The sequence below is a fragment of the Grammomys surdaster genome, unplaced genomic scaffold (assembly GCF_004785775.1).
Source record: "Grammomys surdaster isolate TR1022 unplaced genomic scaffold, NIH_TR_1.0 340, whole genome shotgun sequence".
NCBI lineage: Eukaryota > Metazoa > Chordata > Mammalia > Rodentia > Muridae > Grammomys > Grammomys surdaster.
This window is the reverse complement of record NW_021604759.1, coordinates 408,801-424,414: the sequence shown is the minus strand read 5'-3', so window position 1 is coordinate 424,414 and position 15,614 is coordinate 408,801. Positions and strand designations below refer to the sequence as shown.

The 15,614-nt window shown below is 46.0% G+C and overlaps 1 protein-coding gene across 1 annotated transcript; it reads right to left on the bottom strand.

Moving 5' to 3' along the window:
* Positions 1-1,093: 1,093 nt before the first annotated feature.
* On the bottom strand, positions 1,094-11,851 carry Trim58 (tripartite motif containing 58). The gene is made up of 6 exons (XM_028778753.1): positions 11,435-11,851; positions 9,436-9,531; positions 6,444-6,674; positions 5,640-5,662; positions 5,454-5,554; positions 1,094-1,683 (listed from the first exon to the last, which is right to left on the bottom strand). The coding sequence occupies exons 1-6, from the start codon at positions 11,849-11,851 to the stop codon at positions 1,094-1,096; spliced, it is 1,458 nt and encodes a 485-aa protein (XP_028634586.1).
* Positions 11,852-15,614: the final 3,763 nt, after the last annotated feature.

Below are 15,614 nucleotides of genomic sequence, written 5' to 3'. Positions count from 1 at the left end.
ACTCACTGTTCATAACTCCAGTTCAAGGAGAGCTGATACCCTCGTCTGACCTCCTCAGACACTACGCACACATGGTGCACAAATATACATGGGTGCAAAACACTTATACACATAAATCTTTTTTTAAAAATTATTTAAAAATAAACAACGATTCCAAAGACAAAAGAGGAGATCTAAGAATCTGTGATACTGGATTTAGAGAAATAGATTTCAAAAATCATTGAGAACTGGTCCAGAATAAAGGAGATTGGGGCTGCAGAGATGGCTCAGTGATTAAAACTGCTTGCTGTTCCGTTCCCAGCACATGTTGGGCAGTTCACAGATACCTATAATCCCAGCACCAGAGGAGCTCTCTTCTGGCCTCTGCTGCCACTTACATTGACGTAGCATGCACACACAGAGACATGTGCACTTATATACATAGAAAGAATCAAATCTTTTTAAAAAGCAACAGCGGAAAAGATGATAGGAAGTCATTGAACGTAGTGTTAGGAAATACAAGCATATATTCAAAATGATTCCAAATATATTAGTCTAGAAGGACTGTAAGACTATGTAGGAAGAAACAACACAAGTCAATGAGAGAGAGAGAGAGAGAGAGAGAGAGAGAGAGAGAGAGAGAGAGAGAGAGAGAGAGAGAGAATATGAAACGGACCTCACTAGAATAACCTTATTTCTAAGTCAAGCTTTGTGGCACCCAGGACACTGCGTTATTGGGGGTTATTAGCGATATCCTTGACTACAAGGGAAGTCTATGTCTCAAACAAACAGAAATGAGTAGAATTAATACTCCCAAGTCTCCCTGTATGGAGGGTTGAGGATGAAATAAGAATAACATTTAATTCTAGCTTTTCACTTTGAAGATGCACCAAGGAAAATTGAAACCTCTGGCAACAGTGTTTGATGAGCCTGCCGTCTATCCTGAATCATCCACTCCATGGAGTTCCTCAGTATGTGAACCACCCTGGATCCATTCATTAGTCCCAACGGGACAATCTTCACTGCGCAGGCCTGCAGAGAGGGCGTTACACAGCCATGCCCCCTGCCCCAAGCCTATCCAGAGCCTCTCTGAAGCGCAGCACTTCAGATGGGGTTAGTACTCTTCACTTCTGGCAGCAGCAGCAAGATCAAAAAGACCCGTGGGAGTCCAGTTTCCAGGTCCTGCTTCTGTCATGGGCGGTAAGATAAGAGGAGTTGAGTCACAGACAAAGAAGTAGGGTCTGAGAACACCAGAGAAGAGATGGTTGAATGTGTAGATATAAGACCCATTTGTGACATTGTAGAAGGAGATTTCACCGGCTTCGTAGTCCAGAAAGATCCCAATGCGGCGAGGTCGCTCATCTTGGAGCACAGGCACTGAGGGAGAGGACAGGACCATGTACTCGTTCCCCCTCAGCAGCCACATGGCCCAGATGCCGTTCTCTGGAGATGGTGTGGTCTCCCCTTTTCTCAGCACTGAGTCTTGGCAGACCCCTAGCCCCCACTCTGCTCTTTCCCCCACGACGACTTCCCAGTAATGCCTCCCAGAGGAGAAGCCCTGGAGGCCCAGGATGCAGGGCCAAGTGTCAAAGCGCTCAGGGTTGTTGGGGACATCCCTCCAGACCTCCGCATCCTGCACACTGCGTAGGTCCGCCGTTAAGAGCAAGCTTGGGTGGGCAGTGGCCGGATCCAGCTTCACGTCCACTGTGGAAAGAGTTTTGCAGAGCACAAAAGTAAGCAGAATGCATGATAAAACCTTCCCTTCCTCCTCTCCCTCCTCTTCCTTCCTTCCTTTTTCCCTCCCTCCCTCCCTCCCTCCCTCCCTCCCTCCCTCCCTCCCTTCCTTCCTTCCTTCCTTCCTTCCTTCCTTCCTTCCTTCCTTCCTTCCTTCTACTAATGTGTTGAGGACAAGCCCTAGAGCCTTGTGTATCCCTGAGCTTCAGTTCCAGCTTTTGAAACCTTAGACACCACTAAGAACCCTCATGATTTCTCGTTTCTCTCATCTAGAATAGCTGAGCCTGACAAAGGCCTTGATTTTGGCCTCACAGAACTCTGCAGTACACAGTGGGACTTCCATAGCCCCCCAAATGCCATAGTTAAACCCCGTTACTTTGTGTGTGAACAAAAACTAAATACATAAAAAGAAAAGTATCAGAATGTGTGTGGCCTCCAGACAGCTAACCCCACAGAGGTTCCGGGAAGGAGTAGACAGGGTTGGGGGTGTATAGGATTGGGGGTGAGGCAGAAGCTGACCCTCCTCTCCTTGCTCCCTGCTCACCTCTTCTGTCTGCCTGTCCCTCTGCATCCTCTGTGACACCTTCACAATATGGACAAGTGGTGTCCTCCTGTGCTCTGTAAGCTGGCCTAGCAAATTAATTGTATTAACTGACCCTGAGGAGAGGAGTCCTAAGAAAGTCTATTGACAGCTGGTTGGTCAATCAGAAGTAGAGGCCAGGGCCAGTCAACTGTACCGCTTTTTGCCAGCTATTTAAAGATGACACAACACCTATACTCCTCAAACAGTTCTATAAAATGAAAGGAACGGGATGCTACCAAACTCACTCTGTGGAGCCAGGATCAGCCTGATGCCAAACCGAGAGAAAGGCACAACAGAAAATGACAAACTTCCCTGATGAAAATGGATGCACAAAATATTTAGTAAAATACTTCCAAACCAAATCCAAGAACACATTAAGAATATTCCATTATAAAGTTGGTTTCATTCTAGCTATGAAAAGGTGGTTCAATAAACACAAGTCAACATATGCAGCCCAGCCGTGCTGGCTGTTCTTACATCAAATTGACCCAAGCTAAAAGGAGGGGATTTCGATTGAGAAAATGCCTCCATAAGATCTGGCTGTAAGGCATTTTCTTTTATTTTTGGTTGTGAGCCTAGCCTTTAATGACTGAGCCATCTTTCCAGCCCAGGCATTTTCTTAATTAGTGATTGATGGAGGCGAGCCCAGTTCATTGTGGGTGGGGCTACCCCTGAGCTGGTGGTCTTGGGTTCTATAACAAAGCATGCTGAGCAAGCCATGTGAAGCAAGCTAATAGCCAGCACTCTTCCATGGCCTCTGTATCAGCTCCTGCCTCCAGGTTCCTGCCCTGCTTGAGTTCCTGTCCTGTCTTCCTTTGTTGGTGAACTGTGATGTGGAAGCAAAAGCTGAGTAACCGCCCCACCCCCAGCTTACTTTGGCTATGATGCTTCATCACACCAACAATAACCCTAACTAAGAGGCCAGCACGTAAACAGACCTAAGGACAGGAATCACATCACCGTCTCCATGCATACAGGAAAGACCTTTAAGGATGCTAAAAATCCCCTTTTGAAAAAAAGCCATGAAGAAACTAGGAACAGAAGAGATATACCTCAATATAATAAAGGTTATAAGATAAGCATAACATTTTTTAAGTTAAGGATGAGGCAGGAATATACACAGTGTATTCACTGTGTAGTGCTTGAAGTCTTAGAGCAATAAGGCAAGACATAAAAAGGTTATAAAACAAATTTGAAGAAAAAATAAATTATTCCTACTTACACATGGTACAATCATATACTTAAAAGGACTTTACTGGGAAACTTTAGATCTGATCAACACTTCCAACAAAGCAGTAACCCCATACAACTCACGCACAAACATCAGTATCGTTTCTGTCTACAAACTGATCTTGATGAGGAAGAAAAATACTATTCATGATAGCTTCTAAAAAGTCAAAATAAGACAAAATATAACAATGAAAGTCCTCCCCAAAATTCTGGGGATGAACCTATCCAAGAAATGGGAGAGCTTCTACAAAGAAAACGCTGAAGCATGGAGGGAAGAAACTGAAGGCACCAGTAGACGGTGGAAAGCCCACCCTGCTCATGGACTCGCAGAATCATTGTGAAAATGGTCAGGTTACTTAAAACAAGCTACAGATTACAGTGATCCCAATCAAAATCCCAGTGGAAATCTTAGAAATAGGAAAAACAACCCTAAAATTCACATGAAAGCACACAGGACAGAGAACTCAAAGCACTCCTGAACAGAAAAAGCAAGGCTGAAGGCATCACAATACCTGATCTCAAATTATACCACAGAGCCATAGTGACAAAGTTAGTGTGATGTTAATACAAAACCAGACACGTGGAACAGTGGAATGCAAGAGAGGACCCAGCTGTAAAATCATACAGCTACAACCAAACAAGTCTCAGCAAAAAGTGCCAGTGTCATGCACTGGGGAACATAGTCTCTTCAAATGGTGCTGGGGACACTGGATATCCACATGCAGGAGAATACAGCTACTACATCTTTACCTTTCACCTGACACACAAGTCAACTCAATATAAATAAGACCTGAGCTGAAGACCTGGAGCTCTGAAGTTGGTAGTGGGAATATCTATCCTTCATGCAGATTTAAGATATGAAAGCAGAAGGGGGATATTTGAATGAGGGACAAAGACCAACAGGAGGTAAGAGGGCCACAGCGGGTAATGGGGTTGAGAATGAGCAAAGTACAACGTCACACAAACATGAAAATTTCATAAAGATTTCATTTCTGGCCATGGGAAGGTGGCTCTGGGGTTTGGTTCCTAACACCCACGTAGTGGCTAATAACCATCTGTAACTCCAGTTTCAGAAGAGCCCTCTTCAGGCCCTAGAAGGCACTGTATATAAATGGTGAGGCAAAACACACTCATGTATAAATAAAAATAAAGAAAAACATTTTAAAGAAAGAAATTCATTACTTTGCATGCTTATCAAAAAAAAGTTTGAATGGAGCTCCCCTTGCCCCCTGCCTAGCAACACAGGCCATAGCCTGTGTTACTGTTGTCACGGGGAAGGGTGTCAGTCCTGTAGGGTGGTCTGTCAGCCCAATTCCATCTCTGGACTGATCTTGTCAGAAAGTGAACTGAGTTAGAGTCACAACTGGAGAATCCATTGGGGCATCAATCAGCTGTTATGGGTAAAACACATTTTGGTGACCAAAGGCACGCTGGAGTCATTGAGAGATCAGGGGGAAAATGATAGTTTTTGTTTTATTTGTTTTATTTGATGATGCACCAAGGCAGAGGTCAAGCTCTGGTCCCATAGTCTACTCATGCCAGCATGCTCTCAGGTAAGCCTTTGCTGATTTCCGCCTCTAGGATTTAGGGCTCTGTCTGTCACCGCTGCCTGATGTCCACGTCAGCTACACTCACAGCCTGGCCCAGGTATCAAGGCTCTGTCTACAAAGGCAGCCCTGCTGTGGGTAAGAATAGGACAGAAGCCTCGGAGCCAGAGGGGAAGAAGCGAATCGTACAGCTTAGTCTGCGCATGTGCACACCCTGGTCTTAGTTTATCTTTTAAACACATTGTGAGACTTATGGGCAACATGGAGAGGAATTGAGAGTTTATCGTTCTCCAGTTCTGGCCCAAACTAATTTCCTATGACCTATTCTTGTCTCCTGTTCTTTTTGTAAAGTGGACCCCGCAGTGGGCCTGGTTGCCTACCTTGGAACTTCCTCAGCATCTCCCTCATCCCAGGGATTCGGCACACAGTCTTTAGCTCCATAGGGATCGCCTCTGGTTCCACCCTTGTGATAGCTTCGCTTCTGGAAACATAGGTGTCAGGGTGGTCTCCAGGGGCCTCCCTCCCCTGCACCAGCCACCCCACACTGATTCAGAAATGAAACTTACCGCATCAAGACTCCTCTTGCCCCCTGGAAACGAAAGACAAACCAGGATGAGCCGGATCTCTGATTTCTTTCTGAAGTCAGGCCGGACACATAGTAAAGACGTCATTAGAAATATTTGAAAGTTGCTAACATCTAAGATGAAATGTCGGGGTACTTTAGTGAACTTTAATGTAATGTAAATAAATTTACAGTATTTACAGTAAATAAGACTTTACATAATCAGTCAGTCACAGCCAGAGCAGAATCATGCTGCATGTCGTTTCTGTCCATTCCCTATAAATCCATCACCACAGCTGCTTCCTGAATTAGTAATTCTGCCAACTGGCTGCTTTGATAGAGTTAGAGCTTCCACGTAATGAAGATAGAATTGGGAAGGGACATCAAATATTTGAAGGATTTATTTCAGGTAAACACACACACACACTACCTTTAATGCCTTTGTAAGTGAATACTAAATATCTTTGAACCATCACACCAAAGCTGATCACCTGATCTACACTGATAAGAAAGGGAACCATTCATATCTAGCAGCGTTTTCTCTTTTAAAAGATGCGAATATGTGTCCGAGTCACCTGTAATCTAAAGATAGTCAACATCTACATTCCAGCAAACTTCCATTTGTTTAATGTATGTCATTTAAGTTTTCGCATTAGTGTGAGCTCTCTAGGGTCCCCTCTGATCGCATGCCTTCTGCACCAGTTTCTATACTCTTTTACGGAGAGTGAGTAAGCCTAGGTGTTGTGACAAGATCCCACCTCTATCCCTTAGCTTCACACCTGCCTCCCATCCCTGGAGCTTGCCTCACCTCCAGCAGCCCTAGAGCTGGCTGCTGGCTCCTCTCTTCCAGCTCTTCAGCCAGTTCCTTCAGGGCCTTGTTCTGTTGGGCCAGCCTGTTCCTACTGTCACGCAGTCTCTGCAGGATTGCTCGCTCCTCCTCTTCCAGGCGCCTCAGTTGCAGCTGCTCCTCCTGGGCCAGAAAACCCCTGTGTTTCTCAAACTCCAGCCTGAAACGTTGTCTCTGCATCTCTACTTTCTCCTGTGGGGACACAGCAGGCAGGGTCATGGAGATGATGTCAGGTGCAACTGGGAACTCCTGCTCTCACGTGTGGAGCAGTGGAGCTGGGGGGACAAGCCCAGAGTCCTCTCTGCTCTTCTGCCCATGAACTGACTGTTGGCTGTATCCTAACAGCAGGCAGAAGCCAGAGACCATCTGTATGAGGGGAGTCTGGCAAAGCAGCAGTTTGAAAAAGGATGCTGGACCCAGGATCTCAATTTGGCATAGGTTTGAAGCATTTCTAGATACAAGGTTTAGTATCATATGCAAAATAGGAGAGAAGTGTAGCAAGGGGAAGTCAGTGACCGTCTGTCCATCTGTGAACAAGATCCAGCATAGGGTCACCACACAATTCTAGTTACTATTTATTCTACTAGGACTAGCCACTATGTCTACTAGACACAAAAGAGATATTAAAGAGATTTGTAATGGAAAAGCTTGAGATTGAGAACAGGTGTTCTTTTTAATGCTCCTGTGTGGTGTGTGTTTGTGTGTGTGTGTGTACACCTGTGAGTGCATATGTAGAGGACAGCCGAAGATTTGCTTTAGGTGTCTTCCTCTACTGCTCTCTACATAACGACAGGGTTTCTCCTCGTACCTGGTGCTCACTGTTTAAGCTAGGCTGGCCAGCAATCCCTAGGAATCTGCCTGTCTTTGCACTCCCACCCCCAGCACCAAGGTTTCAGACATGCACTGCCACACCAAGCTTCTGATGTGAATGCTGGAGCTCTGAGTTCAAGTCCTCATGGCAGGACAAGCACTTTATCTGCTGAGCTGCCTCCCTGGCCCTGACCGTTCTTTACTACATGGTAATGGTGGTTAGCATTTTCTGCAGAGCCAAGGAAGAGCTAAGTGTCCCTCGGGCACTGGCTCGCACCTTAGCTTCACGTTTTTGTCCTGGTCTTCACCTGAAGATCTCATGTCTACAACTCCTAAAGTGATCCAAGAAATAGATTTTACTACGGGTCATTGTATCTCAATTTGATTCCCTTGAAATTAGTATTTTGGAAACCAGTTGTAAACTGAGTGTAAGAGGCAAATTATCCCCCAGAGCATCTGCCTTCTGCTTCAAATATTTATAATTTCCTGGTTTCACTGAAGGTCAGGATGCCATTTTCCCCTTAGAACCAGCTGTATTAACAGTCCTTTAAGACATGCCTTCCTCCAATTTTTCATCCTTCCTTCTTTCACCATCTTCTAAATCACTCCATTCATATGGTCATGGCCACCTTCTAAAATTAAACAGACTGGAACTTCATGCCCTTATTTCAAAAAGGTGAAGCTTCTTTTACTTATACATAACACTCTGCACTGTGGTCACATGAGTACTGTTGCACCAGACTGAAGGCATAGTTGTAGGGTTACAGTGGGTCTGGGGGTGATGGTGAGGAGAGGCTTCTGCAATCCATCTGCCCTTGTTTCTTCCTTCTGTGTGTGATTGTTACAAGTGCTGCGACAGGAAGATCACGATGGTATTTATCAAACTTTTCTTGTTTCCTGTGTCTCCTGTGGTTGAGTTACTAACTGTAAGCCGTGCAGGAGCACTTGTCTTCAAACAGGAATCTTAGCATCACATGTATGTTAGCATACACTAGAGGCTGTAGATGTGAGGACCCAGGTCTTGTTCCCAGTCTTTGCTGATTGTCTAGGTCCACAGGCAGGTCAAGAGCAAGTGACTTAGACTATAAGCCTGGATGTCATTAATTTGAGAACCAATGTCTAACTTCACTCACATTGGACACTGTGGTTGGAACGGAATGAGACTTATCCCAGAAGAAAAATGTAGGGGAAAAACAAACACAAACCAACAAACAAACCAACAAACAAAAATAAAACCAGGTTCTATGGGGTAGGGGAACTATCTTTATATAAAGGAATTTCAACAAAAACAAGAAGAGAAGATTCAGAAAAATATAGAAAAGGTTATTTGAAGAAGGATGAAAGTAATATATCTTGGATATCATGCAACACGTTGCATATATAATATGCCCATGATTTCTAAGTTGCATAGTCTGACACCATTGAGAGTCCGATCAGGTGACTCTCTGTCTCAGGTATAGGTAGAATCTTGAACACTGTATTGGGTGTGTCCAGCCCACAGCCCATAGGCCATCTGCTAGTGTGCTAGGGCAGCTGTGAGTGCCACCCAACACATTTGTAGATGACAGTGTTATGTCTTGATGTCAAAGGGTGGGAACAGTGTCTGGTACCATTCCTGGCTCTGTCCAGTAGGTGGCAGCAGCGTGCTCCAAGTTGTTACTCATTCCTGAGATACCCCAGGTTAAGAAGCGTCCTGTCAGCCGGTATGCAAATGAGATGCGGAAGAAATAAACTTGGCTGGTGAGGTGCAGAAGAGGAATGTGTGGGTGAATGACAGCAGACAGCTGGCTGTCCTTCTGTGTACAGGATGGTTGCTGTTCTCTGCACTCTGCTATACATGCTGTGTAGATCTGAATTTTCATTCATCTTACAGATCTGCTTATGTATTGTAGGCTAAGGTGATTGGGTGCCAGTAGTGTGTTTGACAGTAAGACTTGGATAGCAAGACCACTTACTTACTTAAGTCAGGGTATATGAAGAGGATTTTAAAAGGGACAGGTTGGCCCAGGAAGGCACTATGATGTTTTCCTTGAGGAAATAATGAGTTGGAACACTCATAATGAGTGAGAAAGAGTGGAACGTGATGGAAGAACAGCTCACATCATCAGCCTGCAAGTTCCCTGAAGCCACAGTTCTGTCTCACCTTCCAGATGATGGTCTTCTTTCCCACGTTGGCCTCCTGGGTCAGAGCTTCTTCCATTTCCTTCTTCACAAGCTCCAAAGCAGCTTGGAACATCCTCTGTTTGGAAAGACAAGACCATTGTAGATGCACTCTCTCAGGTCTTAGAGCTTGCTTAGATGTAAAGTACAAAGATCAGCCAGGGACTCACCAACTGACCTCTGGACTCAAAAGATACCTGCCTCATCCGGTGCCGGACACCAAGATGTGCCTAAAGATGTGTCATTATGTCACTCTTTCCAATAATAATTAAAATGTTAAAATGTGAGGTTAAAAAGAGAAGGTAACAATAGAGTATAATAAGGGGGTGTAATGTATTAGTGGTCAGAAATACAATTATAATGACAAATAGTTGTGTTTCATAAAATATAATGCCAATTTTGAAAAAATGTTTACAGTGAATATATAAAAGCTGTATTGCAGCAGAGGAAATGCTGGCTGCTATCAACAGACTAAAGGGTTATTTATCACTTAATATAAGGACTTTAAAACATTTATTTAGTGTGTGTGTGTGTGTCCTCGAGAGTGCCAGAGACACATATGGAGGATAGATACGATTTGCAGGAGCCAGTTATCCTCCCATCATTCTGGGTTTGGGGATCAATCTCAGATTGTCAGGCTGGCAGTGAGTGCCCTGCCCAGGGAGTGGAGAGGACACAGCAGAAACTCTGTCTCCTTTCAGCACCAGGACCCCGCAGGAGGCACATGTGTATACTTGATTACAGAGAACACATACACAAATATGCTTTGGAAAGAAAACTATATGAACCCCACCACAAAAGCTACTCAATAAACCCTGCATACACATGGTTCACACTTGAAAGGCAAGCACTATAGGGCTGTGTAGAGTGTGCATATAAATGGCCTTGGAACTCATGGTAGTGCCTGACAAGACTGGGTGGGATTTGCTTTGCTGTTAAGACATTTAGCTTAGCAGACTGGAGTAAAACTCCACCAGCCTAAAGAAACTGGTGAGCCACACCAAGTTGGTGACAAACAGCACAGCAGGCAGAGGGACAACAGTGACAGGGCAGATTCTGCTGGATCTGTCTGGTTAGGATAAGAGCTGTGCTCGGTTAGCACACGACCTTAAGCAGCTACCGCTGATTGGCTGAGAGGTCTAGATGATGTTTATTTGGCATTTAATTGAGGACAACAACAACAAAAAAAGAAAACCCCTGCGGAATATTTGTAGAAAACAGTATCAGAAACGTATTGTTGATCAAGCTCTGTGTGACATTTTCAGGACTTAAGCAGGTGGCATCACAATTTTAAAATCTGACTAGAAACTAACTCCTGCCTAAGCTTTTTTGTTTTTTGTTTTTTGTTTGTTTGTTTTACAAAATCGAGGAAAGCAAGCAGGAAAATCAAGAGAGATATTCCCAACGAGTTGAGGAAAATAGCCTAATTTTTAATTTTAGAGAAAATCAACCCAGCAAACATTTTAAGAAAGCTAGTGCTCCTTGCAACTTGGTGGTCAAGCTTGTCAAGGAAGGAAAACCACGCTGGCGTCCCTTGTGCTGGTTGTTCAGGAAGTTGGAAACGTAAATGTTCTTTAAAAAACGTGTCCAGCAACTTCGGAGGAAGTTGAGCAGCCTTCTGCAGTTACCCAGATAACACACACAGAGGCAAGAAGCAGTAGGAAACCTCTCCTTAGAGACTGGAGTCTGTGCTCAGCAGGGGGAGAGCCGCAAGCACGCTGCAGGAGTGGCCCGTTATGATGGAGGCTGGACTTAGCATATGCCCAACCCCGGGTTCCCAGGGGCGAAAGCCGCTCCAGCTTCAGTGAGTGTGAGCTAGTACGAATGGGGAGGAGACCGGGGAAGGAAGGAGAGTGGGAGTTAATAGTTACTACTTACGAGTAGCACCGTTTGGCTTTGTCTGGGATGTTTCCTTTCACATTCTAAGATACCTGCCCCATTGTCATCCCAATTTCCACATGGGAACCTGAGCTGAGGCTCACCTGGTAGCGGCTGGCTGCCTCCTGCAGCGACTCTGTGCGGTGGCTCCGGTGCTCAAGGCTGGTATCGCAGACCCAGCACAGCATCGCCTGGTCCTCTTCACAGAAGCGGCTCAGTTCCTCACCGTGCCTCGCACACTGACGCGACCCCGCCTGTCCCGTGCCCAGCCCTAGCTGCCGCACGCTGTCCACCAGGCTAGCCAGCTGCCGGTTGGGTCTGAAGTTGGCGGGCCTGAAGGGACCCCTGCACTGGGGACAGGCATAGAAGCCCTGAGCGCTATCCGACTTCTCGCAGAACTCCGAAATGCACCGCAGACAGAAGCTGTGGCCGCAGTCCACGCTGATGGGCTCCTGCAGGAAATCCAGGCACACGGAGCACCGCGCCTCCTCCTGCAGCCGCTCCCCGGGTGCCGCGGCCATGGCCCTAGCTTGTGACAGCAGCTCCTATTGCCCTAGAGGCCTGCATAGAAGGGAGGAAACCCAAAGGAGAGGAGCAGGCCCTGACAGTGTTATCGCCTCTGTTGGCCTGGATCCAGCAGCCCAAAAGAGCCACTCCTGGTGACAGCAACAAGTCCAATGACTGTCACCTCAGACACCCATCAGCTCCTCCTCTGTTTTTTCCATTTCTTCCTTCCCTAGATTTATTTTGAGTCTAATATAATGCAGCATTTACGTCACCCTAACTCACATTTAGAGGCGATTGAAGCTTATGACATTTTGTAGAATGGATGGAACCCAGGGCTTCACACAAGCCAAGCAAATTCTACCACTGGGGAACACCCCCAGTCTCTTCTTACCTCTTATTTTGAGACAGGAGATCTACCAAATTTGCCTAGACTGGCCTTGAACTCACTTGTAGTCCAGATTGTCTTTGAACTCTCTGTGTCACCTAGTCTGATTTTGAACATCCTATTCCTGGCTCAGCATCTCAAATAGCTGGAAAGATGGGACAATACCATCAAGGCCAACAAAGTTGTCCCCCCCCAGTAAAAAAAAAAAAATTAATTTAAAGCCCATAAGATGGCTTAATAGGCAAAGATGCTTGCCATTAAACCTGACTTGAATTTGAGTCTCCAGACTCACATGGTTGAAAAGAGACATGGCAAAAGTTGTCTTTTGGCCTCCATGTTAGTGTGGCACACACACACACACACACACACACACACACACACTACGAATAAACTCAAATGTAAGATAAACAAAAGTTCACAGAATTTCCTGAAGCATGAGGACTTAGAGTTAGCTCTTGAGTCTATCTGCACACATTACACATGAAGTTGGCTTGCAGTGGTCTCCCTGCTAGTAGGGAAATATCAGAAATGAGCCCACCTCTTAGGAGTCCATCATACTACATCAGCCAATGTGGGGCACATACAACTGCCCTCCCCCCCCCCACACCCACTTACTGAAGGGTACCAGGGACCTCCCCTGCTGTAATTACTATTTTAAAAAAAAAACTTGTAAAAAAAATGCTCATATTTTTCTCAATCTTCCTTTCTCCAAACTTGAGGTTTTCTACTTTATGAAATAAACTACCACTTGAAGGACAGATACAAGGGATGACATGTGTGGTAATGGCAGATGGGCAGCCCAGCATGGATGAAAATAGTATAACAGACGCCCTCCGGCCCCAGGAGGCCAGAGAAGGCCCAGGGTCCCCTGGAGTTACAGGTGCTTGGGAGCCACCTGCCATGGGTGTCAGGATTGTAACTCAGGTCTTCAGCAAGAACAACAAGCCCACCTCTCCACCTCTGAAAGGAACAATTTTGAGTCAGCCCATGAAAATTGATTCAGGAAGGCTGATGTGATTCTGTAGGAATAAGTCAATCTCATAGAAGATGTGTTGTGACTTGGTCCCGTGAGGAGGCAGGACTGGGGTGAGCATGGTGACGTGTTAATGTCTGTCACCTGAACTCTTTGGTGGCTGGCACCCTTCTAGCACATTCATCCATCCATCACTAGCATATATGTGTTTGTTGGGAGTCTTGAGTCTCGGGGGCAGTATTGGATACTAAGGTACAAGGAAAACTCTGGAGGTTAGACCTCATCCCTCCAGGAGCCTTGTGCTCAGCTGATGAGAACCATCTCAGAATCAGGCAAACATAATGACAAGTACTAATTAAGAGAAGTGCTTTTTAATAGGAGCACAGCACAGGACCCTAGCAGGCAGCCGCAGAGACTTGACCTCAAAGGCCTCTGAGCTAATGGAAGAACGAGGTCAAGCTGGCAAGGAAGAAGCGTCTGTTCCAGGCTGAGTGGCCTCAGTGTCCTGGGCAGAGGGGCTGCCTACATCCAGATGGTTAAGAAGCCTCCAGGAAGGCTGGCCCTGACAAACAATAGCAGATAAGCTTTCAAGGAGTGGCCAGGCTGGTGACTCAGGACCTGGCAAGCTCCTCCGAGGTTTGCAGAGTTTTACTATGAGGCAAATCTTGGCTTGGCGCCTTTGACGGGGCACGGGGTCAAAGTGTTCTTGAGGCCATCTGTCTCAGGGTTAAGTGGGTAATTGAAACAGAGTCTTCAGAACTAACTACAGAAAACATTAAAGATGTGACATCAGAGAAGAAAGCAGGGCAGAAGGCTTAGAGGGAGCAAAGTGAAGCCTAGCCAGAGACTGAGGGTGGACCTCGCTGAGTGGCTTGGGACATACGGTGTCTTTGTCCCCTGCTGTACTTCATCTCACATACAAGGATGACGGTGTTAACGTCATTCTAAGGTTCCTCGGAGTATTAAATAGGTACTGTGTACTTAGTAGAAGTTTGCCACATAGCAACTGTATGCAGTTGAAGAAAGATAAAAGAAATTGGAACACGAACGGAAGGATGAATCAGAATCTAGCTGCGTTACTACTGAGGGGCATCCCCCAGTTTTGTTTACCTCTGTTCCCCCCCTCCCCGGAACCATACAGAATGATAGGAGCATATGGCCACTCAACAGATGCTAGTAGAATAAAGAAGAAAATGAACAAACAGAATCAACACAGGCTATTCCAGTTGGCATGCACGGATAGTTCAATTGTGACCATCTGTACTTTTCCACAGGGTACACAAACATTCTTGCTCTGTGTCTCCATCACTCTGACAGATGCAGTAGCATGTATATGACCAATCTGGAGACAGAAAAATGTATCAGGCAAATGTCTGGACCCACAGCTCTCTGTCCTCGGGGCTCACCTGAAGCCAGACTTCTCTACCTAGGAGGCTAACAAAAAGTGTGAGGGACAGCATGCTTCTGGGGCAGGGGGCATAGGGATGGGTGAGCTCACTGATAGTTTTTGAGTTGCTGGGCTTAAATTGTTTCTCCTCCCAGACTTGTAGTCTAGGGTAAGAGCTGTAGCATTACTCTTTTAAAAACAAAATGCAAGTTAGTGTGTGTGTGTGTGTGTGTGTGTGTGTGTGTGTAGCATGACACACATATCACATGGAGGTCAGAGGATAACTCACTCCTTCTGGCATGTGTGTTTAAGGGATCAAACCCAGGTTGTCAGGCCTGGAAGAAAGTACCTTTACCCACTGAGCCATCTGACTGGCCCCACTGTTCTTGAAATCATTTGCAATGCTCTTAGGGGACACGCTTCCAGGTCTGTGGACGACAGAAATGAGAGGAGCTGCATCAATACAAGTGTGTGGGAATACATCCCCGGCACCATCTAGCTTTCTAGGGAGAGGAGGGTCTAATTGAGATTTGCACTTAGTCAGGATCTTTTCTCTCTGGTGGTGTGCTTGCTCCCATGCAGCCCAGCTGGACCTGGGTACTCATTCTGCTGCCCACCACCACCCACCTTCCCAGCTCCACAAAGGTTGCTCATGGGCAGGCTGCATTGAGTTTAAGTCTTTCCCTAAGATGTCTCTCTTTTTACCCTTCCTCCTTTCTATCTCTGCACTGTCTTCTCTGACCTTGACACCGCTACCCCAAGTACCTTTGCTCCTGATTGGGGCCTTGGTCTGGGTTCCACTGCTTCAGAACATCAGTGTGTTCTTTCCAGTGAGCACCCTAGCACCCAATGCTTCTTCATTCCACCTTTGTGTCACTAGGGGGAGCCACAGCCTGGTGTTTAACAGCTTGGTGCTTAGTCCAGTTTGTGCTCCTGAGCAGCTTGTATTCTCTCTCTCTCTCTCTCTCTCTCTCTCTCTCTCTCTCTCTCTCTCTCTCTCTCTCTCTCTCTCCCTCTCCCTCCCTCCCTCCC